At 38.4% G+C, this 27,569-nt stretch overlaps 5 protein-coding genes across 6 annotated transcripts; 3 read left to right on the top strand and 2 right to left on the bottom strand.

Moving 5' to 3' along the window:
* The first annotated feature begins 1,937 nt into the window (after nucleotides 1–1,937).
* On the top strand, nucleotides 1,938–5,476 carry LOC131429428 (probable mitochondrial glutathione transporter SLC25A40). The gene is made up of 2 exons (XM_058593538.1): nucleotides 1,938–2,545; nucleotides 2,610–5,476. The coding sequence occupies exons 1-2, from the start codon at nucleotides 2,428–2,430 to the stop codon at nucleotides 3,644–3,646; spliced, it is 1,155 nt and encodes a 384-aa protein (XP_058449521.1). The 5' UTR covers nucleotides 1,938–2,427; the 3' UTR covers nucleotides 3,647–5,476.
* Nucleotides 5,477–10,685: 5,209 nt separating this feature from the next.
* Nucleotides 10,686–12,115, top strand: LOC131429430 (Bardet-Biedl syndrome 5 protein homolog). Its single transcript, XM_058593541.1, has 2 exons — nucleotides 10,686–10,786; nucleotides 11,010–12,115. Exons 1-2 carry the CDS (start codon nucleotides 10,731–10,733, stop codon nucleotides 11,995–11,997), a joined length of 1,044 nt encoding a protein of 347 aa, XP_058449524.1. The 5' UTR covers nucleotides 10,686–10,730; the 3' UTR covers nucleotides 11,998–12,115.
* On the bottom strand, nucleotides 12,059–13,985 carry LOC131429429 (mannose-1-phosphate guanyltransferase beta). Of its 2 annotated transcripts, none has more exons than XM_058593539.1 (3): nucleotides 13,786–13,985; nucleotides 13,325–13,720; nucleotides 12,059–13,258 (listed from the first exon to the last, which is right to left on the bottom strand). In XM_058593539.1, exons 2-3 carry the CDS (start codon nucleotides 13,484–13,486, stop codon nucleotides 12,320–12,322), a joined length of 1,101 nt encoding a protein of 366 aa, XP_058449522.1. In that variant the 5' UTR covers nucleotides 13,487–13,720; nucleotides 13,786–13,985; the 3' UTR covers nucleotides 12,059–12,319. The 2 variants fall into 2 exon arrangements, with proteins under 2 accessions (XP_058449522.1, XP_058449523.1); XM_058593540.1 differs by having other exon boundaries at nucleotides 13,325–13,671.
* A 6,973-nt stretch (nucleotides 13,986–20,958) lies between these two features.
* LOC131429846 (uncharacterized) lies at nucleotides 20,959–23,010 on the top strand. The gene is made up of 4 exons (XM_058594251.1): nucleotides 20,959–21,097; nucleotides 21,152–22,326; nucleotides 22,378–22,518; nucleotides 22,582–23,010. The coding sequence occupies exons 2-4, from the start codon at nucleotides 21,172–21,174 to the stop codon at nucleotides 22,744–22,746; spliced, it is 1,461 nt and encodes a 486-aa protein (XP_058450234.1). The 5' UTR covers nucleotides 20,959–21,097; nucleotides 21,152–21,171; the 3' UTR covers nucleotides 22,747–23,010.
* Nucleotides 22,946–24,857, bottom strand: LOC131429845 (RNA polymerase II-associated factor 1 homolog). The gene is made up of 2 exons (XM_058594250.1): nucleotides 24,644–24,857; nucleotides 22,946–24,579 (listed from the first exon to the last, which is right to left on the bottom strand). The coding sequence occupies exons 1-2, from the start codon at nucleotides 24,712–24,714 to the stop codon at nucleotides 23,025–23,027; spliced, it is 1,626 nt and encodes a 541-aa protein (XP_058450233.1). The 5' UTR covers nucleotides 24,715–24,857; the 3' UTR covers nucleotides 22,946–23,024.
* Nucleotides 24,858–27,569: the final 2,712 nt, after the last annotated feature.

Below are 27,569 nucleotides of genomic sequence, written 5' to 3'. Positions count from 1 at the left end.
AACTGGTATACACTGCCGTTCTATTCTTTCCAGAGATGCCATTTATACAGATTTATCTGTATTATACAGATTTTTACATACGCATACAGATTTAATACAGAGTACAGATTTTAGGCAGATTTTCTAAATTTTATACAGATGTCACAAGAAGTAAGAAAGAACAAATTTAACTCTTCTGTCTGAGCTATCTTTTAGTATTTGATTCCAGTGACGATATAAAAGTCTATCAATCAACGGACAAATCACAAATTAATATGAAAATCTGTGAAATCTATTTATATTATAATTCAAAACCAATTTTAATTGATATTCAATTTTTTTCAATGACTGAGTGAAAACATATATTGGAGAAGTCAAATGAATGAAAAACTAACAGAAAAGATGATTTTTTGGAAAAAGATACGCTCAGAGACAGTACTTTATTTAAGGAAGTAATGGCATCATGAAACTTTACTGTCAAACTGAGAGTTGTATGAACCGACTTGACGTTGCATATTGGGCGTTGAAATTCCATGTCAAATTATAAAGTCATCAATTTCAAACTAGATAAATATTTGGAATTGCAATTCAATTGTGGATAAAAAACTATGAAACTTCGTCGTTGAATTGACTGATTGAATCTACCATCCTACAACCACAATCTATTTGAATAACATCTTTTATCATCATTTTGTTGTAAGAATTTCAATTTATTAGTGAATACAGATTAATACAGATTTTTTACACAAAGAATACAGATTTTCTATGAAAATATCTGGCATCTCTGATTCTTTCTATATTAGAAACACATATAAAACGCTGCTGGAGATGCCAGTTTATTTTGTTATAATTTCTAGATTCAAATTTTAAAACTGACATAAATTATGCATCTAGAACTAGAACACTCTTGAATTAGAGTGACTATAATCAGAGTGGCGACAGCTGTTCGTTTGGAATGACAGCTCCCAGTTCCAAACGAGCAAACGACCTGTCAATTCTATGTAAAGCTAATGGAATGTTTTGAATTGTTGCCAAAATTACGGATGACATGTCGTCACTCTGGTTATAGGCACTCTATCTTGAATATGCCCTAAGGGCATATTCAGTAGTGTTTTAGTTCTAGATGCATAATTTATGCCAGTTACAAAATTTAAATCTGGATTTTAAAACAAGAAAAACTGGCAGCCCCAGCAGTGTTTTACTCGTGTTCAGAGATGCCAGATATTTTCATAGAAAATCTGTATTGATTCGTATAAAATATCTGTATTTATCTGTATTGGCTAATAAAATAAAATTTCTACAATACAATTATGTTTAAAGGTGTTATTCTAATAGATTATGGTTATAGAGTGGTAGATTAAATTTCATATCTTATATTATATTCATCGACGAAATTTTATAGTTTTTTCCTATCAACAACAATTGTATTATGGTGCCATAAACTTGTCTAATTTGAAAATGTTCACTTCATAAGTTAAGATGGATTTCTAAAATCCAATATGCAACGTCGAGTCAGGTAATACAACTGTCAGTCTGGCAATAATGTTTCATGATGCCAAGACTTGTCTAACTTTTAAGTCCAATTTAGTTACAAATTTTAATATAAATGGATCTCAGTGTTCTTCATTAAATATCTGCACAAAAAATATATATTTTAAAAAGTGATTTGTACGTTGATTCCTAAACGTTTATCTCGTCATTGCAATCAAATACTAATAGATAGCTCAAATACTAATAGATAGTTTAATTTTTTCCTTAATACTTTTGGTGAAATCTGTATAAATCTGTATTAAATTTAAGAAATCTGTAATAAATCTGTACTCTGTGTTAAATCTGTATGCGCATGTAAAAATCTGTATAATACAGATAAATCTGAATAAATGGCATCTCTGCTCGTGTTTCAAATATACAAAAAATAGAACGGCATCGTAGACCAGTTTTAAATTTGACAGTAGAACTGGTCGAATAAATAAAACTAAAACGGATTGCTGGGGATACGTTTGTTTCAGTTTCATTTACATTATAGACCACCCATATGAATCTTGCAGCTGCTGAATTTGCTCTAAGTGAGCTATTATCAATAAATTATCTGGCATCCATGTAGTTGTGTCACCATTTCGTGAACCTTGCGGTTGCGGTTGCAGCATGCTTTGCAGCTTTGTTTTGACTTATTTACTTGGTGCATACACTTCTGCTGATTACGCCGCTCAACTATAGGATTTTCATTTCACCAAATTATATATTTGCGGTCGTCCGAAAGTTTCTATCATCCGCTTCTGAAGTACACTGATAAGACTATTATTATCATTTGTGGATTGCTGCTATCATCTCTTCTGTCAGAGTAGGCAGATATTTGCTGTTCCGTAAAAATATTACAATGACAGTCAGATTCGAATAAACTCGAAGAGATTTAAATTTTTTCTTAACATCGTAAATTGTAAAAGAATAATGTCCTCTGGATCAAATCCGGCACCAGGTGTCGATATGGATGATAGTCGATTCCGAATTCGACCATACCAACAAATAGTATCGTCGTGTAGTGGAGCTTTGGTCACCTCACTTTTCAGTAAGTAATGATTTTCATAACGGTTCGATTCTAAGATTTACTCGGCTGTTTCGATTGGTTACAGTGACTCCGCTAGATGTGGTGAAGACACGCCTGCAAACCCAACAGAAGATGATGCTATCAAATAAATGCTATTTGTACTGCAATGGATTGATGGACCATTTGTGCCCTTGTGGACCTGGTGGTACCATGTCTGCTTTCTCCAAAACGACGGTTCATTTCAATGGAACCATCGATGCGTTTGTCAAAATCAGCCGTCACGAAGGAGTTAATGCGCTTTGGTCTGGTTTGGGGCCAACGCTTATTCTAGCCCTACCAACTACTGTTATATATTTTGTTGCGTATGAACAGATTCGGATACAATTGAAAGATTTCTGGATCAAAAGTAAAGGACTGGGTGAAGAAATACCGTTTTGGTTTCCCTTGCTTGCGGGAAGTTCTGCTCGTGTACTCGCTGTTTCGATTGTCAACCCGTTGGAGCTGGTTCGCACAAAGATGCAATCGGAGAAAATGAGTTACAGTGAAGTCGGACGTGCCGTTCGAAGCATGCTCAGGTTGCACGGTATTTTCGGTCTGTGGAAAGGATTTTTTCCAACCATTCTGCGTGATGTGCCGTTCAGTGGAATCTATTGGACTACGTACGAAACAATTAAGAAGCGAAGTAATGTGACGCAACCGTCGTTTGGTTTTAGTTTCATGGGCGGAGCAATATCCGGTGGCGTAGCAGCTTTTCTTACCGTTCCTTTTGACGTTGTTAAAACGCATCAGCAAATAGAGTTTGGCGAAAAATTTCTTTATGCCGACAATGGTGGTAAAAGATTACCGACTAAAAGTGCTGGAACATTTGAAACAATGAGAAGGATTTACATCAATAACGGTATCAAAGGTCTGTTTGCTGGACTAACGCCTCGGTTGTTCAAAGTAGCCCCAGCCTGCGCCATCATGATAGCGTCGTTTGAGTACGGGAAGAATTTCTTCTACAATTATAATGTCACAAAGTATATGGTGAAACAGAATCACAAGGAATCACCGTCACAAAATCAAACAAGCACTCGACCGTCAGGTACTAGGATAAAGCCAACAGGACTTGTAAACAATTGAATCTATTTTATCGTAAAACCAAACTGCTGATTAGGGAAATCAAATTTGATTTGATGTATTTCATTGTAATAAATTCTATCTCTGATGACTGTTCTGAACAGACAATAGTGTAGTTAGTCATAGAACCGGTTATTTTGGACAAAACCGTGAATATCATATGCATGGACAGCTTCTGCGCGGTGTAGGCAGCTCTGGTGAATGTTTTGAACCTTTTACACCACCCAAACGGCATCGATTATTCTGCAATCATAATCATAGTCATTTATATTTGCCAGCTGGAAACAAATACGTACAATAAATGCATCTGGAATGCCACAAATAAAGAAAGCTTGTCGCACGTAATATCTCCAACGTATGTACATAAAAATCGTGTGGAATACTTCCATATTCAATTCGTCTGAAATTCGATCGAGTTAGCATCATGAGTTAAATGATTTTCAACTGCCAGCAGTAGATTGTCAGCGATTGTGAGCGATATCGTCATGAAAATATGTGAAATCGTATTGTTTCCGGTCAGTCGAGCTTCTCCAACAATAAGAGATAAAAGAAAAAGGACAGGTGCGTAATCTAAGAGACATAACTGGATGTCATGAATACGAATAAAACTGACACTCTTTCTTTATACTTCCGAATATCAATTAGTTGATCGAGAATTTCTCGAAGCTTTTGCTGGAAGTTCCTGTTGCAAAGCTCACTTATCCTTTCCTGGATTATCCTAGTTAAGTTGTTATAACAGGTCTTCTTATCTAGGATGGCAGTACGTTGATACTGCCTCCGGTAGATATTTCGAAGTCGGATGAGTTTCTTGGTGACACTGTCAATTTGAAGAGAGGAACTCGGCATATGTTGTACTAGAACCGTCCTATCACGAGCGACTGTGATTGAATGCTGGAAGTAAGAAAGGGCCGCATCGATTTCCATCGGGGAATCAAGTGACAAATCGATATTAATAAGTTGGTCGGCGATTTGTGGAAATTGGACCCAGTCGGTGCGATAATAGTTCCTCCGAGGTGAAGATCCCAACGTCAATATTACTGGAAAGTGGTCGGAAGAGAGCTCGTTGAAGACAACCGGAGAGCTGTCTATGGCGATGTTGCTGATGAATATATCCAAAATGGAATGAACTCCCGATTTGGAAAGTCGCGTTGGTTGATCCGGAGCGAGGATGTTGTACCACAGACTAACAGACAGGACACTCAAATTAGATTCTTTAACCATATAAACGGTCATTTCGAATATTCCTTTAGTTGGGACAGTACTCGCATATGTCATGATGGCGCCACGTTACCCTATCCAAAACATCCTGTCTGTCATCTAGACTGTGTTTATTTTTTTTCATTTACCAACCGAGTTGCCATTCATACAGATTTACCTGTAATGTATGGATTTGTATACCTCCATGCAAATATCATGCAGGATACAGATTTAATACATATTGCCAAAACTATATACAGAATTGTGCCTACTTCTAATCCTCCAACGCAATACAAAATCGAACCCGTTTTGTTACAATATTTACTTGCTTCTGGTCTGCCGCCACTTAATTTCGGGAGAAAATTACCAACACAATCAAAAAAAATCTAGATGAACAACGTTGAGAAAAATAAATGTTTACCTTCCAACATCGCTAAAAAAGTTAAATTTATTATCAACGTAATCCAATAATTTATTGTGACGATTCATTATCAAATATTTCGATGAAATCAGGCATCCCTGCAAGCAGCTGATCGGTGTTGACAAACGAGGGGAAACCAACTAGTAAAAAAAAACTCTTACGTTACACAAGGGGTGTACCGATAGTAAATAGTTCGCGCAGTACAATATAGGTGGAACTAATGCATTACGAAAAATGATTTTTATAAGAATTTACTCATACTGTCATGTCTGTTAGTCTGTGGTTGTACTGTCCAGCTTCGTAATCTTCGGCAAGTACGAATCCGTTTCGATTCTGTCTTTTGTTCCCCACAGCTCATGGCGTGCGTCCAGGCCTCCAGCAATGATGAATTTGTTCTGTCGTCGAGTGAGCATAGCCAGATCTCGTTTCAATGATGCACACGTACCATCTCGAAGATTGGTTTGTTTGGGGCAGTACGCTGCAATGATGATGATGGGTCCTATCGTCGTTGTAATCTCATTTCCGATGGCTTCTATAAGTTGTAATTTAAAGGCAGACAGAAGCGTGTGCTGAATGGATCGTTTAATGGCAATGGCAAATCCCCCTCCTCTGGTAATTGTCCTGTCGAGCCTGTGAATTCTGTAATTGGAAATAAAAATAGAAATTTCAGGTTTAAGATGAGTTTCAGTTAAAATAGCAATATCGGCATTCTTCTCTTGAAGAAAGTCGGACAATTCAGCAGTTTTGCTCCTGAATGAGCAAGCATTCCAATTTACTACAAGCAACTCATTATATTGCATATTCGATGATCAATTTGCTTAAGGCGTTGATTTGATCTAACCGCGTTCTGCAGTTCCCTAGTTTTGTTGTCATTGTTTCAAAAATGACGATTAGTTGTTCAGCAGAGAATAAGTCACCAGAGTCATCCTTTGCTTGTGGTTGATTATTGCCCCATCCAGGAGGGATTTTGGAGGAAGAATCTTTTTGTGATCCAGCGGCTGAATCTTTTGGATTGCTGTGAGAAAGTGGCGGCAAATTTTAATATCCCTCTTCGGTCTCCATGGCCGTAGTTCAAATAGTTCGTGCACTGTGTGACATCCCGATGTATCAGTTTATACTTTTGCCATTCGATGATTATATGGAATAACGATTTTATGGTTTTTGGTTGACTCATGGTGATGGAGCCCTTCTCCAGATGAACCAAGTACAGTTGATCTCGATACTTTTTGTCCGTGTTGTGTCGTTTCATTTTAAACACCATCGCAGGCTTTAGTCCAGCCTCCGACAGTGCCTGGTTTAGTTCGGCTTCCATCATGTCGGGTAGTCCTCGAAGTACAATCTTCATAGATTTGTTGGCGGCAATATCGTGTGTGAAGTATTCCGCTTTTGTCTGCTTCATGTAACATTCCACTGATTTGTAGTGGTTCAAAGCCGGAACGGTTATTTTGTAGCCTTCAGTACATAAACGGATTGTTACCTGTAGTCCTTTGCTGATCAGCGTGTTGAAATCCGAGCGTAGAGTCGGTGGGAAGCCCTTCAGGTAGAAAGGCGGCATTTTTGCTTCTTCTGCAATTCCTCTTCGACATTAACTGGCAGATCAGCGTATTGGTTGTTACTCAGCAAACGGTCGTTTACCTGTACATCACTTGGCTTCAGACGCTTAGCATCCTTTCTCGGATCGTTTGGCGCGTTTTACCCATAGCTTGGGTAGTTAGACAGCTGCGAATAAAAGATAAAACAAAATAAAAGAAATTAGTCGTAGTAGGTTATTCGTCTATCCACATCGAGTGTTAGATGACGAATTAAGATCGATTTTCAACCACCGTTTCTCTTTTATAACGTTCAGTTGAAGTTATGTACCTGACTACCTCAAAATCGTCGTCCTTGCGCGGAAAACCCAAGCGAAAGTAAAGAGTTTTCCGCGTTGTTTGCAAAATTTTAGAAAACTTAATTTTTGAGTTGTTTGTGGTTATCTCACACTGTTAAAAATATTATTCCTGATCACATTTTTGATGAAATTGTGAAAGAATTATGTTGCTGCCGTTAATAGAAATTGAAATATTCACGATTAAGTTCTGCCCATTCTTCCATATGGCTAATTTAGAAAAGGCGCTTCATAGTAAAGTAAATCGTATTCACGACAAAAGTACATGATTTACCATACCACAGTGAACAGACTTCCAAATAGAGATATCAATGTGTTCAAAAATTTTAACGGTTGTTTGGCAAACTAGCAATTCGCCTATAGGGGCGCTTTGAACAACGCAGCAATCCCTTATTGGCTCTTGCGTTTGAGCTTGCATATAATGCTAATTCCCACCTTCAAAATCGTTCGAAACGACGATTTGTATCGAATTTTCTTTTCTATGCTTTACATATTCGATTCGCAATTGTGGGTGATATTGTACTCCCAAGTTGGTGAATTGTTTCGCTGTGCTGATAACTGGATCACAGACTAACAGACATGACAGTATGAGTAAATTCTTATATAAAATAATTTTTCGTGATGCACTAGCTCCACCTATATTGTACTGCGCGAACTATTTACTATCTGTACACCCCTTGTGTTGTGTAAAAGTTTTTTTACTAGTTGGTTTCCCCTCGTTTGTCAACACCGATCAGCTGCTTGCAGGGATGCCTGATTTCATCAAAATATTTGAAAATGAATCGTCACAATAAATTATTGGATTACGTTGATAATATATTTAACTTTTTCGCGATGTTTGAAGGTAACCATTTATTTGACTCAACGTTGTTCATCTAGACTATTTTTTATTGTTTTGGTAGTTTTCACCCGAAATTAAGTGGCGGCAGACCAGAAGCAAGTAAATATTGTAACAAAACGGGTTCGATTTTGTATTGCGTTGGAAGATGAGAAGTAGGCACAATTATGTATATAGTTTTGGCAATATGTTTTAAATCTGTATCCTGCATGAAATTCGCGTGGACGTATACAAATCAATACATTACAGGTAATTCTGTATGAATGGCAACTCTGTTGGTAAATGAAAAAAATAAACACAGTCTAGATGACAGACAGGATGTTTTTGATAGGGTAACGTGGTGCCATCATGACACATGTGAGTACTGTCCCAAATAAAGGAATATTCGAAATGACCGTTAAAATAATTGAAGAATCTAATTTGAGTGTCCTGTCTGTTAGTCTGTGGATTGTACTCTGAAAGTATAAAAAAATTTACTTTACATGAAACGTTAAAATTAAAAGCATACCAAGTCTTTATGCTCACATGACTGCATAAAATCCTCAACTAATGCATCACAGTAAGAATTTTCGAATAAGTCACGTGCAATGTCACAGTAATTGAACAATCCAATCAGCGTGGTCACCACGAGATAGAGTTATGGTGATTGTTTTGACATATCCCATGTATTTAGAAAAATTTTTGACGAATTTTTCAATTTACTTGAGTTTAAAAGAATGCAGATGGCAAAACCTTACAAATATGGGTAAGAAAAACGATTATTCACGTGTTGTCATCAAATATATGATTTCAAATTGTCCTATACTCTTGACAATCTCGGATGAAATTTAAAATTTTCAGTTCACATACAGATTTTATTTAGATGAAAAAACACGAGAAAATAGACGAATAAAACAACTTTTGATCATAATTTATCAATTAATCTCAAAATCCAACCATAAAAACAAATAATATCCCAGATATGAAAACAGTACCCAACCTCACTTCTTCGAATTTGGTATTTCATGTTACGATTTCTCCATAAATATCAATCAAACATACAACGGTAAGTTACTGAATCATTAATGATCGATTTTTTTTACCAAATTTTCACACGTTTTTGTATGTTAGTATTCGATTCATAAGAAAAAATAATAAAAACCCTGCATTTTGTTCGAATCTTCAAGCAAAATCTGAAAATTATCACCATCGCTTAGTTCAAAGCTCGCCACTCGGGCAGCGCTGCGATCGCAAAAGAGTTGGTTGGATTCTTCAATACTGTTCAATTGAAGAATCCAACCAACTCTTTTGCGATCGCTACGCTGCCCGAGTGGTGAGCTTTGAACTAAGCGATGGTGATAATTTTCAGATTTTGCTTGAAGATTCGGACAAAATGCACGGTTTTTATTTTATTTTCTTATGAATCAAATACTAACATACAAAAACGTGTGATAATTTGGTAAAAAAATCGATCTTTAATGATTCAGTAACTTTCCGTGGTATGTTTGATTGATGTTTATGGAGAAATCGTAACATGAAATACCAAATTCGAAGAAGTGAGGTTGGGCACTGTTTTCATATCTGAGATATTCTTTGTTTTTTGGGTTGGATTTTGACATTAATTGATAAATTATGATCAAAAGTTTTATGACTAGTCTATTCAATCATATTTTATCATCTAGATCAAATCTGTATGTGAATTGAAAATTTCAAATTTCATCCGAGATTGTCAAGAGTATAGGACAATTTGAAATCATATGTTTGATGACAACACGTGAATAATCGTTTTTCTTACCCATATTTGTAAGGTTTTGCCATCTGCGTTCTTTCAAACTCAATTAAATTGAAAAATTCTTCAAAAATTTCTCTAAATACATGGGATATGTCAAAACAATCACCATAACGCTATCTCGTGGTGACCACGCTGATTGGATTGTTCAATACCCTGTCAGCTTGGAGCGATTTCAATCTTCAGTTCAGCAACGCCATCGCACGGCGTCTCATTCAACATGTCATGTCAATTGTATGGGTGCGCAGCCCTGCTATTTTGGCGCGTACGAATTTGACATTTCTCTCCCCTACTTCTATGTATGAGATTCGATGTGGACTCACCTGAGGGCGGCATGCTCGCAAAAAAGGATGTTGCCAATTATTTGTTCGGGAAATGTGAGAGCTGGATATCTTGTTAATATGATGTCTTTGCTTATGTTCATAGGTAGGCGTTTTACAATACTATGTATTTTAATCAGATCAAGATTACCATTTCGCGTCCATTTAGCATTTACGAATGAATGAAATAGGAAGAAGGGTAGCCATATTTCGATGTTTTTCTGACGTAGTAAGTTCAATTTTCCTACGATGTAGGTTAGATGAATTTATCTCTGTTACCGTCATTGATTCGAAATCAAAATGTAACATATGCCAAAACTATCTGAAATGATGCAAACTGTGACTTTTCAAACTATAGGATTTATTATTACCAGTCAGAAGAAGAAATTTGCTTGCTCAAACTCAATGAAAAAAAAATTACATGCTCGGTACCCTACAAACAACCGTAATCAGGATAAAGCCGGGTATAAATGAACGATATACAAAAATACACATGTTCGGTATAATTCCACTCCAGATTATTTCCGGTGGCGCGAAATATGTCACGAAGGGCACATGCGCACAAAATATGAAAGTAGTCATAGCGATAAAAAATTACAAACGAAACATTGTCCCGGATTATTCCTTTAGTCGAAAAAAACTAAACTTACTGATCATCATGAATCTGAAACCCGTCTGGGAGGATAGAGAAGTCAAGTTTGATATCGTCAGTATGTGAGTAAACGAGGTTTCTATGGCGGACTTATGGCGTTTTTCATTGAAAAACACTGGTGGCGTGGATTGCTCTGGTTTTGCACTTTCGAGCAGAAATCGCAATGAAACACCGTCAGAAGGTTGCATTTCTGCTCGAAAGTGCAAAACCAGAGCAATCCACGCCACCAGTGTTTTTCAATGAAAAACGGCATTAGTCTAACAGCGATTATTCGTTGGATTTCAGATATAACACGATTCGCAGTGGTGAGAAGATATTTGAAATTCTAGACTCAATCGAGGACACTAAAGGTAATCTCGGTGATCGAGGTCGTCTGTTGGTGACGAATTTACGAATTATTTGGTATTCCGTAACTACAAACCGGTTCAGTCTGTCGATCGGGTTCACCTGTGTCCTAACGATGAATACAAAAACCGTTGTTTCCAGAGTACGAGGAACTACACAGGCATTGCACATTCTCAGCGTTGCAAACAATTCTCGGTTTGAGTTTGTTTTCACCAATCTGACGATCAACAACACACGTCATTTTTCGGCTATCTTCGATATTTATCGATTGTACCAAGCTTCGTTTCTTCACCGAGAACTGAAGTTACGATCATCAATTGTTAGTGCCGGTCAATTAAATGTTTTACCCCAAGAACAAGTATTTAACAAAATCAGTGGTGTCTGGAACCTATCAAGCGATCAGGGAAATTTGGGAATTTTCATTTTTACTAATGTTAGGTTGGTTTGGTTTGCCGAAATGAACAACAGTTTCAACATATCGTTGCCATACATTCAAATTTCAAATATACGCATTCGTGAATCTAAATACGGCCCTGCCTTGGTTATCCAGACGCTCGATACGGCTGGTTCCTACGTGCTTGGATTTCGCATTGATCCCCAGGACAAATTGACCGACGTATACAAAGAGCTTCAGTCGCTTCACAGTGTCTACACGGAGACTCCACTATTCGGTGTATTTTACGAGCAGAGACCGGATATTGTGCGGCCTCCAACGGAATCTATCGATGATATTGAAGAGCTGGACCAGTCAGCTGTTGGTGAGATTAACAGTAAATTTACGTCATATCTTGCCGATTCGGATCCGGGAGGAAAACAGCGAACACCTTTCTACTGCAAGGAGCTAGGTTTCGCTATGGAAGCGATTAAGGATGGATATACCCTCAAAGATCTGTGGGAGATAGTTCCAAGCTCGACGTCAACAGCTTAAATGTATATTTATTTGTTTTTATTGATAAAGTGTGATATTATGTGCGGTTGAAAACTACGTCTGAATTGTATTAGACTGGAATGCAGATATATTGATTTTGAAAACAAAATAAAATAAAATTTAGATAAAAAATATTCTCATAACATCTGATTAGATGAACATAAACAAAAAATTTTTTTTTAAATGCACAGGGATTATTTTTGGCAAATCGAAAATTGGATGTTTCAATCTATCATAGTTGGTCTGATCAGCAGCACGAAATGGATCAACATCTTGCAGTATTTAAATAAAACAATACAGACAATTCCTCCGTAACTGTACACTACATTATAATTTGAGGTTCGGGTACGCTCAGCGCTATGCTTTTATGAGGTAGTACCTGTCCACCGTTGATGTAGATTTCATCCTGCACTATTACATCCTCCCCAAGCACAGTAGTACCCTCTAATCGTACCCATCGGCCAACCATACAGCGCCATCCGATGATACAACTTTCTAGCCACGAATGTGATTTTATTACGGCACCACGCAAAATAGTGCAACGCTTTATACACACACCATCTTCGATTACCACATCGGGACCGATAGTCACGTTTGGACCTATCCTACAGCCTGCTCCGATTTTGGCGCTCGGATCCACAAGCACATTGCCGACGTATTTCGCGGGACCATCATATAGGATTTTTGGCTGTCGCTGGCGTACAGAATTCAGGTACAGGCACATTCCGGAGAGGAAATCCCTTGGTTGGCCGATGTCCATCCAGAAACCGTTTAGTTCAAATGCAAACAGTTGTTGTTCCCGTGACATAATGGGAAAAACTTCCTTTTCAATCGAGGTAGGTTTCAATTGTATCCTCGATAACACCGATGGGTTCAGAATGTACATGCCGGCGTTAATTTTATTACTAACAAATTCCTGAGGTTTTTCAATGAAATTTTTGATGCAGCCATCCTCAGCGTATAACACTACACCATACTTGGATGGTTCTTCCACTTTGGTTACTACAATGGTACCTTCTTTTCCGTGACGTCGATGAAACTGTTCCAGTTCTTTAAATGGAAAGTCACAAATTACATCTGAATTCAGCACATAAAACGGTTCAGAACTCTCGGAGAGAATGTCTTTAGCAAGTGCCAGTGGACCAGCAGTACCCAGTGGTTCTGTTTCGTGTGAAAATATTAGTTTAACACCCAATTTTTCCACCTTTTGTCTCAGTTCAGCTTCCATTTGTTCTGCGCGATAGGACACCGCCAATATAACCTAAAAACAGTTAATCACATTTCTTTGTATTTTTAACAATCCAATATTTTTTTCTTAGTAACCAACCTGATTTACCCCAGCCTCAACGAGTGCCTCTATCTGATGAAGCAAAATGGGTTTATTCGCAAACTCTACCAGCGGTTTTGGTGTGCTCAGAGTAAGTGGCCGCAAACGGGTTCCGTATCCACCGACTAAGATAAGCGCTCGCATTTTTTCTGCAGCTCCCATGACTTTTCTTTGGAGTAAAATTTCGAGTGACTAATCGATCCACTGCTCTGACACGTAATGATGCTGGAACACTTTGAACTTTCCGCGAGAAGGCGATCTTCCACTTGTGGTAGTCGGTAAAGAATGGTTTTGTTTATTCACTGAAGGGGCGGGAGGAAATAAAACTTCCAACCTGGCAGACGATACTTACAAGTTTTGCTGATTATATACCTGTTTTTATGTTGATGCTATATTCTACACGTCATTAAAAACACACACTCTGTTACAAAGTCTAAGTTAATCTATTGCTCATGACATACCTTTTTCCGCCGTTTATCAGTTGAAAAAGATTATCGTATGTTATTTATCAGATTTCAATTTTTTTTGTACTTGTCTTTCCAGACTGACTAACACAAAATTTCAATTTAATTTCGTAATCTTCATAAGTAAAATGAACTGTTCAGCCAACACAGAAACTACAACGTACACAAACATTGGTTGGTTATCATCAAAATTGCATTTTGACCAGGGATGCCAGGTAATTTATCGAAAATTTCATAAAAACCTTGTGAACGGGATCGTTTTCGTAACCATTTAAAAACAGGTACCGGCAAATAAAAACTCTGTATGAACATTATATTATATTTCAGTAACGTTATCACAAACAATCTTCATAAGTTAAAGAATCAGTGTCAGTAAGTGTTCATATTTTTCAGTACGATTAATCTGTGCATATCTGGCATCTCTGATTTTGACTTACGATTACAGTACACGCTCGTTCAATGTTACTCTAAAGTGAGTACAATTTCACTCACTTTCGTTAAAAGTGGAACTTCTCTATAGCAGCCATTACACGAGACAATATTATTGTCAATACAAGGAGTATTGACAATACTTTTGATCGTGTAATGGAAACTTCATTGGATTGACGAAAATATTGTCAAAAAATCAAAACTGCCCATCAATCCGACAATACTTTCTCTCCAGAGAGAAACTGTTAAATATGTGCAATGTCCTCTTCTCTCAATATTTTAATATTCATTTGCAATATTTAAAGCACCAAACACTTGAATTTCTCGAAAAACTCGGACTCTAGTTATCAAACCAATTGGATTGATGGTATTGACAATACTTTGGATTGACAATAATATTGTCACGTGTAAGGGCAGCTTATAGTGAGTAAAGCTTGTTTACTCACTTTTGAGTAAATATGGTATATGTCAAACTCTGAGTAACATTTACTCAGTGCTACAAATAGGAAAATTAGCTCTAGTGAGTAAATATTACCCAATATCATTCGGAATGAATATGGAATTGTTTGCTTTAAACAAATACTAACTTACTTCTATCCAACGAATGAAGGAAGCCGCTACCTGTTCATCGGTCATTGGAAAGGATCCGTCTACCTTCCTACCTTTTGTACAGCATTCGTAGAAATGCACTGATGTATTCTTATACAGAAAAAATAAATAAAATACTTGCTATATGACTGAACACTTTCTTACCGCATTCAACCTGCGCGTAATCATTTCGATAATGTGCCTTTATAATCTGGTTCTGCCTCCGACAAAGGGAAAAGTTCAGTAAACGTGAATTTTTACACAACATTTTCAAAGCACTGTGAGTAAAACTTGTTGTCAATTTAAAAACGGAGTAGAAGTTACTCAGTCTTCTAAATCAATATTACTCACATTTTGACATTTTGACTTTTTTTTCATTTTCAGTTCTATTATACACGCTCGTTCAATGTTACTCTAAAGTGAGTACAATTTCACTCACTTTCGTTAAAAGTGGAACTACTCTATAGTGAGCAAAGCTTGTTTACTCACTTTTGAGTAAATATGGTATTTGTCAAATTCTGAGTAACATTTACTCAGTGCTACAAATGGTAAAATTAGCTCGAGTGAGTAAATATTACTCAATATCAAGCGAATTGAATAAGGGATTCGAATAAGGAATGCTTTGCTGACTTACTTCCAACGAATGAAGGAAGCCGTTACCTGTTCATCGCTCATTGGAAAGGATCCGTCTGCCTTCCTCCGTTCCACCTCCGACAGAGGGAAAAGTTCCGCCTTCCGACAAAGGGAAAAGTTCAGTGCACGTAAATTTTCACACAACGTTTTCAAAGCTCTGTGAGTAAAACTTGTTGTCAATTTAGAAACTGAGTCGAAGTTACTCATTCTTATAAATCAATATTACTCACTTTTTGACATTTGAACCAAATAAGCAAAAGTGAGTACAAATGACTCACTTGAGAGTAACATTGAATGAGCGTGTAGAATTCCCATGTCAAATTTCTAGCTGTTGAATTCTCTCCAACAATGTATATGAATGTAATAGCAAACATAGATTCTCCTTCTAAGAAACGATTGAAAACAAGAAAACATTCTAGTATTTTCAGTATCTTTGCCAGTACCATATAGTAATTCATCGCATGAAAGAGCATGGTCGAATTTCATTATCGATTAAAAAACGGTTGAAATAAGAAATAACTGAACTTTCACCAGTCAACGAAAATGTACTAAATTATACATTTTCCATAAACGAATATATTTTTGAATTGAGATTATGGCACCGGTTTATCAAGGTTAAATTTTTACTAAATTTCTGTTTGAGCTGTTAGTAGAATATTCTCACTAATAGTACTGTTGTTGTACCGTTGAATTCCACTATATCACGTCATTACACTCTCACAAAGTCACTATTTTTCGAAAGTGTATCAAACGTTACGTATCACGTATTTCGGAATGCTATTTGCATCCTTCTTCAGTGTATCGGTTTTATAAGTTTATTGAACTTATAAACTTTTAAAACCGATACACTGAAGAAGGATAAAAATAGCATTCCGAAATACGTATCTGTATTATAACGTTTGATACACTTTCGAAAAATAGTGACTTTGTGAGAGTGTAATGACGTGATATAGTGGAATTCAACGGTACATTGGCGCTATATTGGCGCACACGAGTTTGACATCTATCATATGTACGAGATTCGATGCGGACACGGACAACCTCAGTCATGCTCGCAAAAAACTATATCGCATACGATTTTTTCGTAAAATGAGAAAATTGGATATCTCCATAATATGACATTTTCACCAACAGTAATCATGGATCTGTGAATCGGCTGCGAAGTTGATTGAAACAATAAGTCAAATTTCACAAAGAAACGTAACACCAATGCATTGTTTTCTACCATGGACAAATTACTGTCAAAATATCGGATCGAAATCACTTCTTTCAATTTTAAAGGTAATTTAAGAAATCAGAAGAATTTTACCGCAACTAAAAAGATAACCTAAATGAACAATAGAAAATGAACCGATCAAATAGGCCAGCCATTCCGGCGCGGTAATGTTTGCGCGTAGGGTACACCACCAAGAGGTTCAATAAAAGTAAACGTTTATCATTGGTAATTTTACCAAAGTAAGATTCGTATTTTCGAAAACCGAACTTCTTGTACAATAGTTTTAGGATTCGTTAGCTCATTCCCTCCCGAATCTTATGCATTCAACCATCTCGCGCCAATACCCTTTTTGCGTTCAAATCGTTATCTGGCGCACATTGATAAGACTACGCCAAAGAGGACTCTTCGGAGGCTGAAAATTCAACATTCGAATTAGTTTTGCAATATAGTGAAACCGATCGGTTATACAAGGTGAGATGAAAAAACTGCAACCAACTTCAGACTGCTGTCATTTCTAAACCGCTCGTCCCACAGCTGTCAGATTTATTCTAGTGACAGCTCATTATATTATTTACAAGCGCACAAAAGCATTTTGGTGGGAATTTTTCAGAAAAAAAGTTATTTGTGATGGAATTCAAGTGTGATAGTGTGATTGCTTTGCATTTGGCTGGAAAACCACAAGTGGCTATCGTTAGAGCCCTCCAGCATTTAAAAGTGAATAAATCTTTTGTGACTCGTACCATCGCTCGTTACCGTGATACTGGTAGCGTAGCCCGACGTCAAGGAAGTGGACGAAAAAAAACAGCAACATCGGCAGAAATGGTTCGAAAAGTGAAGAAGCGAATTGAACGAAATCCGCGTCGCAGTGGCCGAAAAATGGCTCGTGAGCTGAACATATCGCAATATGCCATTCGGCAAATATTGAAAAATGAGCTTGGACTAAAGCCATTGAAGTTCCAAAAAGTGCAAGATCTTACTGATGCGCAAAAAAAAGTTAGACTCGAAAAAGCTAAAGAGTTGCTTCGCTTGGCCGAAAGTGGTGAACTGCCGAATTTGGTTTTCTCCGATGAGAAACCATTCGTTATCCAGCAGTTTGTAAACAAACAAAATGATCGTGTTTACTTGCCAGAGAGGTCAGCTGAAAATTTGCAACTTCGGTTGGCCACCAGAACTCAAAAGCCGGCCATGGTGATGGTGTGGGCCGCCATAACAGCCGATGGTCGCTCGCCGCTCGTATTCATCGACCGTGGGGTCAAAATAAATGCGCAAATCTATCGCGAAAATATTTTGGAGGGAGTTCTGAAGCCCTGGGCACGCAAACATTTCGGCCGCAGACCTTGGACATTCCAACAGGACTCAGCACCATCGCACTCAGCACGCGCCACCCAAGAATGGTTAAGAAATGAGGTTCCTCGCTTCATTTCCACCGCACAATGGCCACCAAAATCTCCGGATGCCAATCCGTTGGACTATTGTGCCTGGGGTATTTTGGAAAGCAAGGTTGGCACTAAAAAATACCAAAGTGTCGATCATCTCAAGCAAGCGCTTCGCCGAGAATGGGACAAAATACCGCAGAGCCACTTTCGGGCAGCGTGTGATGGTTTCATTGGCCGTTTGAAGGCCATAGTTCGTGCCAAAGGTGGCCAATTCGAACAAATCTAAACCGATTCTCAAATTTGATGTTATTTCCGACATTTTTTGCTTTCATTCAATAAAATTTAAAAAAAAAAATGAAAAAATTATGGCGTTTTACTTTGTTGCAGTTTTTTCATCTCACCTTGTATAAGGAAGAGAAAAAGTTTGTATGCGCAAAGAAATGTGGATTAGCCGCCGGTGTTCATTCTTCATCTGATAAGAGATGCTTAACTTTTCACACGGAAGGGAAATATTTCAAGCAGCGGCTGACTTATTTGAATAATGACAAACGTGACTGCTACACGATAATGTACGCAGAGAAGCCAGATCTGCAGATTTGTCTGTAAATTTGCAGATTTCGTACATAGTGCTGCAGACATTTTTTGTTGTGCAGACTTTTGAAAATCGAGTTTTTCGCCGACTTTCGACAAAATTTACAGACTTTTGAAATTGTCGCCACCTTTTTTTGCTCGCCAAATCAGTTTAGCGTATCAACAGACTTTTCCAACGATTCAGACGATCCGTCTCCCTCCGTCACAGTCAACCTCCGTCACCGTCGATATTAATTATATGCATTCTTATGAAGCCATTCACACGTAACGTCACCGTCACGGAACGTCTTGACGGACGGAGCGTGTGAACGTTCCGGTAAGGAAAGTATTAAGTACGATTCAGACTGTCCGGCTTCTTCCGTCACCGTCACCGTCATTTTGATTAGCGGCCCTTACACGATCATTAAAAGTGTCATTACTAAAAAGTAATGACACTTTTAATGATCGTGTAAGGTCTACGAGTTCAGTAATGACACGAGTAATGATGGAATTCCGGATTTTCCATCATTACCAACATTATTTCTTCTTCTTATTTTTTTGTGGAAGTGCTGAATATCTTTAGAACTATACGCGCAAAAATGACAAAGTGTAGATTTAAATTGTTAATATTTCATTAATCTTAACGTTTCAATGGCAAATCAAATTTATTTTCAGCTAAACGAAGATAAAAATCTTGCTATTGCTATTGCTGGAGTAGTTACAAATACTCAACAATAATAATGAACGTGTAATGCTAAATAGTAATGATGTACAGTAATGCAGTAATGACGAGCGTTTGAGCAGAAGTGTCATTACTTAGTAATGACACTTTTAATGATCGTGTAAGGGCCGCTATTCACACGATACGGTTTCCTATCCGTGTCCGTCATGTCATTTTATTACACGCAGAATTTGAAGAACTTAGTTTCGCACAATTTTATTCCACTAATACAAAATCTGGGAGCCTTTGAAGCCAATCGATTTGTCGTTTTCCTACCTTTTAATCGAATAAATAACTTTCAAAATTAACTAGAAAGAGGAAAAAAAACGTAACGTACCAAGGGGCAAATCACTCTAAACTTTGTCTGAACTCAAACAAGTTTTACCGGGAGTAAAAAAGTTTAGCAGGGATCTCGCTGGATTGGAATGGGATTAGAGAAGTTTAGCCGAGATCTGGAAAAGCATTATTTTGACATAAGAAGCTGTGAACGTGGGAGCAGAGATGCCAGATATTTTTCATAGAAAACCTGTATTGTTTTGTATAAAAAATCTGTATTTATCTGTATTCAGAAAGGAAATTTCGGAAATAAAATGATGTTTGAAGATGTTATTTCATTAGATTATTGTTATAGAATGGCAGATGCAAAGAGCATTCCTTTATATAGTAAGTCCTTGCCGCACGGACATGAACATTCAACGACGAAATTTAATTGATTTTGTTATCAACCACAATTGAATTGTAAATCCATATACTGTTTTCGTTTGAAAATGATGACTTGGAATTCAAACATGGAATTCAAACGCCCATTACGCAACGTCAAGTCAGGTCATACAACTTTTCAGTCTGACAATAAAGTTTCATGACGCTGCACGAAAAAGTTTTCATTTGAATATGGGTAATCAAACACGCTCAGACGGAAAAGTTTCATTATTTCTTTCTTACTTTTTGTGGTATCTGTATAAATCTGTATTTAATTTGAGAAATTTGTATAAAATCTGTACTCTGTATTAAATCTGCATGCGCATGTAAAAATCTGTATAATACAGATAAATCTGTATAAATGGCATCTCTGCGTGGGAGCTCGAATGACAGATACACTTCAAACAAGATTAGGCAAAACTAGGTTGGATTAGTTTTAAATTACACAAATTTATCTAGACTAGTTGGGATTAAAAGAGATTAGAGAAAATTGTTTTGGAATGACATGAGTTTATTAGTTTGAGATTGTCTAGAGTTTAGAGTGATTTGCCCCTTGTAACGTACTTTGCAAATCTACTGATAAGTTCAATTACTTATATGTGGTATATTTCGTTTAAGAGTGGGATCTAGACACCGAATACATACATAACAAACGTCAGCTCAATACCGTAATCATATGAATCGTGCATGTGTGCGATAATCACAGTCCTTCAAATATTCTTTCGGAGAAATGTTGACGGAGCTTGCCGTTGACGGACTCATTTGACTAATTTTGACGGAAGCTGACGTTCCGGTGACGGTGACGGAAGAAGCCGGATCGTCTGAATCGTACATTAAACACATTTTGACGGAAGCTGACGTTCCGGTGTCGGTGACGGAAGAAGGCGGAACGTCTGAATCATACATAATTTAACTTTCATTTTCAAATTTTTGAAAGAAAAAGTTGGCAGCTCTGACTGACAGTCTCAGTTTTTCAATCCTGCTGTCAGTTTTCTTTGTCAAAAGTGATTAATGTGCAGCGGTGGTAGTATTTTTTCTGTGAAAATTTATTCTGAAAATATTACATCTATTTGTTTTGTGAGTGTTTACAACAAATTTAGCATTTGTATAAAATAACACCATTGTTTTCAGCCAAAGCGGTATTGTTGATAATGAGTTCGACAGAACAGAGCGAACCGTCAGAATTGAACGGAAATTCTGAAAAGGAAGTCGTCAGCGACAAGCAACCGGAGGATGCTTCTGTTGAACCAGTCCCGGATACAGTGGTAGCAGAGGACGATGCCAACGATGATTTTCAAGCAATGCCGGATGATTTGAATGATTTCGTAGTTGTTGACGAAGCAGAAATAACGGATCCCGAAGAAGAGCATGAAATTGGAGACTACGAACTAATTACAGAAGCGGTACAGTGGGATTGTCCCGCGGACCGATTGGCACCACGTACTTACGTAGACAAGGATTTTCAACCGACGATACGAGATCCACGATGTAAAGCTGATTGGCCGCTGGCTACATTTTGGCCTGTTTACGTTGGAAACTTTAGGTTGCACGGAAAATTAGGAAAAGATTACAATTGCGCTCACGCTATCCATAAGTACTTTGCTTTAAAGGGTATTCCGTCCTTTGTTGTGTTCCGGTTGAAAAACAATTTTTTCAAAGAATATCAGCAACTGGTTGGACTTTACGATATGCTGGTTTATTTTTGCTGCGAAAAAGATGCAAATCGAGCGATTCAGTGGTGTCACCGAGACCTGTACTTCGGTTATAGGTTGAATGTGTACAGCGGTAGGACACCGGTTTACTTTAACAATTACAAGTCTTGGCGTTTCGAGCATATCAAAACAGAGGACAAAATGGAAACCGAAGCTACTTTGGAAGATTATTTCCAACGCTTCGGGGATGTTTTGGCCGTCTCGAAGCAAGATCTGGATGGTGTTTTTGTCCAGTTCAGAACAAAGATCCGTTTTCGTGATGATCAGAGTACTTTCGAGAACGATCGCTTTAAGGGAGCATCGGTGGAAGAACGTGTTCAAAGACAGCGCTTTGTCGAGCAGGATGTCGAAGCTGAAATATTAAAAGAAATTGCGGAGGTTCCGCAGTTTATCCGCAGCCGTCCCAGACGATCGGTGATGGTTTCGCTTATGCATGGTGTAATTCCCGATTTGAATCGCAGTTGGGAAAACCCCGCAGTCAAAGGGTACAGGAGAGTAGAGACGGCGTCTACTCGTTCGAAGAACCCTCGTGTAAAAGAAAGATCCCACATCCGATTAAATAGAGTGGATAAGGCCTTATTTGCCGGCTATGAGGTAGGCAACCAATTTAAACTTTAACAATCTTACTAACTTGGTTGATTTAAGATCGAGGCATTCAAACGAGACTTTCCTGTGCGAGGTAAAAAAAATATTTTGTTTCAAAGAGATTGGAAGAAGTCTACCGATTACAACCAGCGTCACCCTATGAAAAAACCCCACCGCCGCGCTCATTATGACGTTGATGTGGCAAGTTTAAAATACCAGTCCTGATGAACATCCATCTAAAATGAATTCCTTTTTTCCCGACAGGACGCATTTACACGTCATCAACACAGGGCGAAGGGGTTCAAAACACTACCCGTTCAATTTCAGAGTGACAAACCTATGTCCAAACGTCGGGCAGCGCGGTTGCGACCAAAGAAACAAGCCGTACCTTTGCCTGAGCGAGAACAATCTCCCATAGTAATAGATTAATCAAATCATCTTTGAATCGGCTTATCTCATTTTGTAATTCAAGCATCCTAGTAATACCTGCGAACATTGAAGAATAAGCGTAGTTCATGTAAAAACTGATATGCTAATATAAATTCGCCATTATAGAATTGATAACTTCAAGCAATCTTCGTTAGATTAAGGACTATGGAGAACGTAACAAGGATTTGGAAACAGTTACTAAATTTGTTAGTAGAATTTATTTGCTGTATCGAATTGTCGTACATAAAAGGGGTGAAGAATGAATATATTTTTGTGTTTTACTCTGATTCACTGCCAGATTTGTGTTCGCTACCGGAACGACTGCCGGAACGGCTACGTGATCCTGCACCCGATGCCGGTGTGCCTGACCGGCTTCTTGATCCGGATCGTGAACGCGATCCCGAACGGGATCTAGATCCGCTCTTGGATCTAGATCTCGAACGGCTGCGGGAACCGGAGTGTGATCTTGATCCGGAGCGAGATCTGGATCGCGAAGCACTTCGACTGCGGCTGCCACTCTTCGAACGACTACCCGAACGAGATCGGCTACGCGATACCGAGCGAGAACGTGAACCAGATCGCGACCGAGAACGAGACCCAGAACGAGATCGCTCTGATCCACTAGGAGATTGTGACCTGGAACGACTACCAGAACGGCTTCTTCCAGCTTCGCTTCGGCCTTCCTCCTGCTCCAGCTGTTTGTCATCATCTTCTTGAGTCTCTTGGATCTCTTCTTCCATTTCATCTTCCTCTTCCTCCTCTTCTTCAACATCTTCCTCGTCGTCTTCCCCAGGTGGTTCCAACTGACGTTCGCGATAACGTTGCATGCGATGTTCCGGCGCATTCAAAGGTCTGTGTTTCACCACCAGCTTAGTGTTGTTTGGTTGCTGGCCAGCTTTCTGGCGACGTTTGCTCAAACGTACTCTTGTTTCCAGCTCGTTATAGTACACGCCATCTTGTCGAAGTACCAGAAAGTAATTTTCCTCGTAGCCTTTGGAAGCTTTACTCTTGACGTTCCAATTATACTCGCGAGCCATCTTGTATTCGTACTCCTCTTCGTCTTCGTAAAGTGTCTCGTTAACCAAATCTCGCCGTCTTTTTTCTAAAGTTTCTTCGGTCGGCAGGAAGTAGGCCACGAATTGTTCACCGCTTTCATCCATCACACCTCGAATCATAGCCTGTGACATTTCCTCCAACTGAGCCGGGACGTTTTTACCGGCTGGCGCGGGATCAAAGTCGAAAATGACCTGCGCGCAAGGATATTTCCAGTTGGCAAAATCGGGGAACACCGGAAGTACCTCCACCGCGGTAACACCCGGCTTGCTATAGTGCATCTTGATCTCCTTTTTGTTATCCTCGAAGGTATTTTCGATGGCCTTGATTTGCGCTTCCCTGTCCATATACAGTGTTTCCTCGCGCAAACTTTGTTTAACATTGAAACCAACCTTGGCCTCTACTTTCTCCATAGTTTGCGGTTGGAAACGGGTTTGTTCAGTGGAAATGTATTCGGACTTACGCAACCAAGACACAGATTTCGCATGTTGGCTACTGCGCTTTGAATCTTGTGGAGTATGAATGTCTTCCTCAAGTAACTTCTCATCGGCTGGGTCCAACTGTGCTAGATGATCGATTTGATAGAGATCCCGGTTAATTAGATCGATTGTGACACCTAGGTCATGCTCCGTCAAGACCTCATATCGATAGTTCCGTTCCAACGATGTCGGTTTGTATTGAATGAAGCGGTCATTTTCGAACGGGTAAGTAATGAATTTTAGATCGAATGGGATATCCGGTAGTGTGTTGCAGAATTTGACGCGAGTGATCAGCTCTGACCTGCAAAAGGGGGCATAGCACCTTTGTTACTGTCGGCAAAATAACTTCATATGCAAACGTTTACCTTTTGTCTTGTGGACGAACCACGGCACGCTTATCGGTTCCATTGGACCCGTTTTGGACTGTAGGTGCCATCCTTACGGTAGTATGGAAACACTTATTACATTTATTTTTATGCTGAACGTGAAAAATTAACACGAAAATTAAACGCGTTTGTTTTATATGTTTCACACTGTGCCGAGCGCATTTGTGGTGGCAGATTTCAAAAGCAAACGTCAGTAGACCAGAGGTGCCGATTTATGTTTGATTTATTGGGGGCTATTTTAGCTACATGCTTATTCGAAGCTACTCAACTCAGCCCCGATAAAATTACTACACTGATAAAATTTAGTATGATCGATTCAAATGTAATATTGTATTTTCCACCGTCGGCTAGAAAAGATTGCGATGCGACAAAATGCCACAAAGATAGCGAAACTGTCTTTCGCATCGATTCAACCCCTTCGAGACCACAAGCCAGAAAAAAATAATTTTTAAATTGACCGTTACAATGACAAATTTCCATTAGCAAAATGATTATTAAGTAAACTTCAATCATAATGAATTCATTTTGATAATGCGTATGAGATCTGCCATCGGCTACAACTTGCACGGATTTTTCAACCGTATGCTGTTTATTTTACATAATGGTTATTTTGTGCTTAGTATTTTTTCTTTTCATTCATATTTTGTTTTAATCGACGCATTGGTCGTCAAAACCTCGTGCTTTATTCGAAACATTGTCGGTTTTAACAAAAAAAAAATACTATTACAAAAAATCGTAAATAGTTCACTCTAAAAAGTTGGTCGTCTTGGACAGATATACATTTGTTGATGCTTTCAATGAACAATGAACTAAAACTTGTCGCTAAGGAATATTAACAGTTGAAACTGCAATGACCTCAATCCACCAGCCGATTAATATTTCTTGTGGCTCTAATGCTAATTAATTTCAATACAGCACACAGCGAAGGAGTTAGAATCACAGACTAACAGACAGGACACTAAAACTAGATTCTTCAATCATTTTAACGGTTATTTAGAATATTCCTTTATATGGTACAGTACTCACATGTGTCATGATGGCGCCACGTTACCCTATCAAAAACATCCTGTCTGTCATCTAGACTGTGTTTATTTTTTTCATTTACCAACAGAGTTGCCATTCATACAGAATTACCTGTAATGTATTGATTTGTATGCATCCATGCGAATTTCATGCAGGATACAGATTTAATACATATTGCCAAAACTATATACATAATTGTGCCTACATCTCATCCTCCAACGCAATACAAAATCGAACCGGTTTTGTTACAATATTTAATTGCTTCTGGTCTGCCGCCACTTAATTTCGGGAGAAAACTACCAACACAATAAAAAATAGTCTAGATTGTTACCGTTCCTTTGGAACGTTTAACATTGGCGAAATGTCTAGTAATGCTTTTTTTCGATAGTATTTAAGATTTAGTACCTAAGTTAATTAAATTTTGTTTTTTGTTATTCTGGCTCTGTAAAGACTGTCATTAGCTCTATTAATTTTTGTTGAAATCAAAATTTGTATTTTTGTTTAACATAGCTTTTAAGTAAAAGTACTAACACTATTAAATATTTACCCCATAACTACGCACGAACCAAAAAAATTGAAAAAAAAAGTTTGTAATCGCTATCGTTAGAGAAATTACGGACCCATTGCTTAACACATGGTGCAGGTAAACCTAAAAGAGATCTTTTGCGTCCACCCCGGAACATCCATACCAGGTGTTGGGGCTTAGCTTGATTTCCCTTTTGGTATTCAAGAATTATTGTTTACCAACGCAGCTGTACTTCTCAAACGATAGCACAAAAAAATATAGAACCACTATGTACCGGAAACACCGCAACGGCAAAAGACGGCAAAAAGACCGCACTAATAGCTAAAATACTAATATGTTCGAGAACCGGGAGTACAGCTAAAATTATACCACTTTTTGGGAATTTTTACTCCACAACACTACTGTATCCGGATAACGAGTGAGAGAAAGAGAGAGAAAGAGAGAGAAAGAGAGAGAAAGAGAGAGAAAGAGAGAGAAAGAGAGAGAAAGAGAGAAGTGAGGATGGCAAACAGTTGGACGGAGGATCATGAAGGCATTCGATAAGTGATCTTGAGTGGCATAGGACGTTTTCTGTTGAGTCCTTTATTTTCGATAAAAGTTCCATGAGTTCAACGTGGCGTGGAAATAAAGCCGCCAAAAGTTCGATTGTGCCATATAAGTTGTTCCGGCTTTCATCCACCGGAACACCTACAACAAAAGTGTCTGTGAAACCATTGACCGGCGGGCCTCTGAAAATGCACGTTAAAACCCGTTTACTCTACGAGTGCAGTTATCGGAAGGCCGGCGTCCCTCGTTTAGCCGCCTGGACAGATCGGCAGACATCTCCAAGCAGCTGGGACGGTTATCCATCGGAATTGCAGACTACGTCGACCAACAGTGAACACCAGAAGTAACGCCACCTGTTGTCCGCCACGCACGTCGTCGAAAATTTTCCAGGTATGCCATTCTCCTTTCTCTCTTCATCGTTCATCAATGGGCCCCACCGTTCATCGTACACCGCCGTACGGAAATTTTGGAATCCATCAATAAACGAACATATTGTAAAAATATATTTTTTTTATTCAGAGTCAGAACGCATTTTCAGAGTCATTTCTCCATAAGTTCGCTTTGTTAACCGGTAAGTTTCGGGTTGATCGAGTCCTCCCTTAAACGGTAGCCGACCCTGAGATTGTAATAAATTGAGCTAGTTGGGTCGCGTGTGCAAAGCAGCACTTACAAGATGAACAACGTTAAGTCAAATAAATGGTTACCTTCAAACATCGCGAAGAAGTTAAATATATTATCAACGTAATCCAACAATTTATTTTGACGATTCATTTTCAAATATTTCGATGAAATCAGGCATCCCTGCAAGCA

This window comes from Malaya genurostris, chromosome 2 (assembly GCF_030247185.1).
Source record: "Malaya genurostris strain Urasoe2022 chromosome 2, Malgen_1.1, whole genome shotgun sequence".
NCBI lineage: Eukaryota > Metazoa > Arthropoda > Insecta > Diptera > Culicidae > Malaya > Malaya genurostris.
Note: the sequence above shows the minus strand (reverse complement) of the source record. Positions and strands in the feature narration are given on the sequence as shown.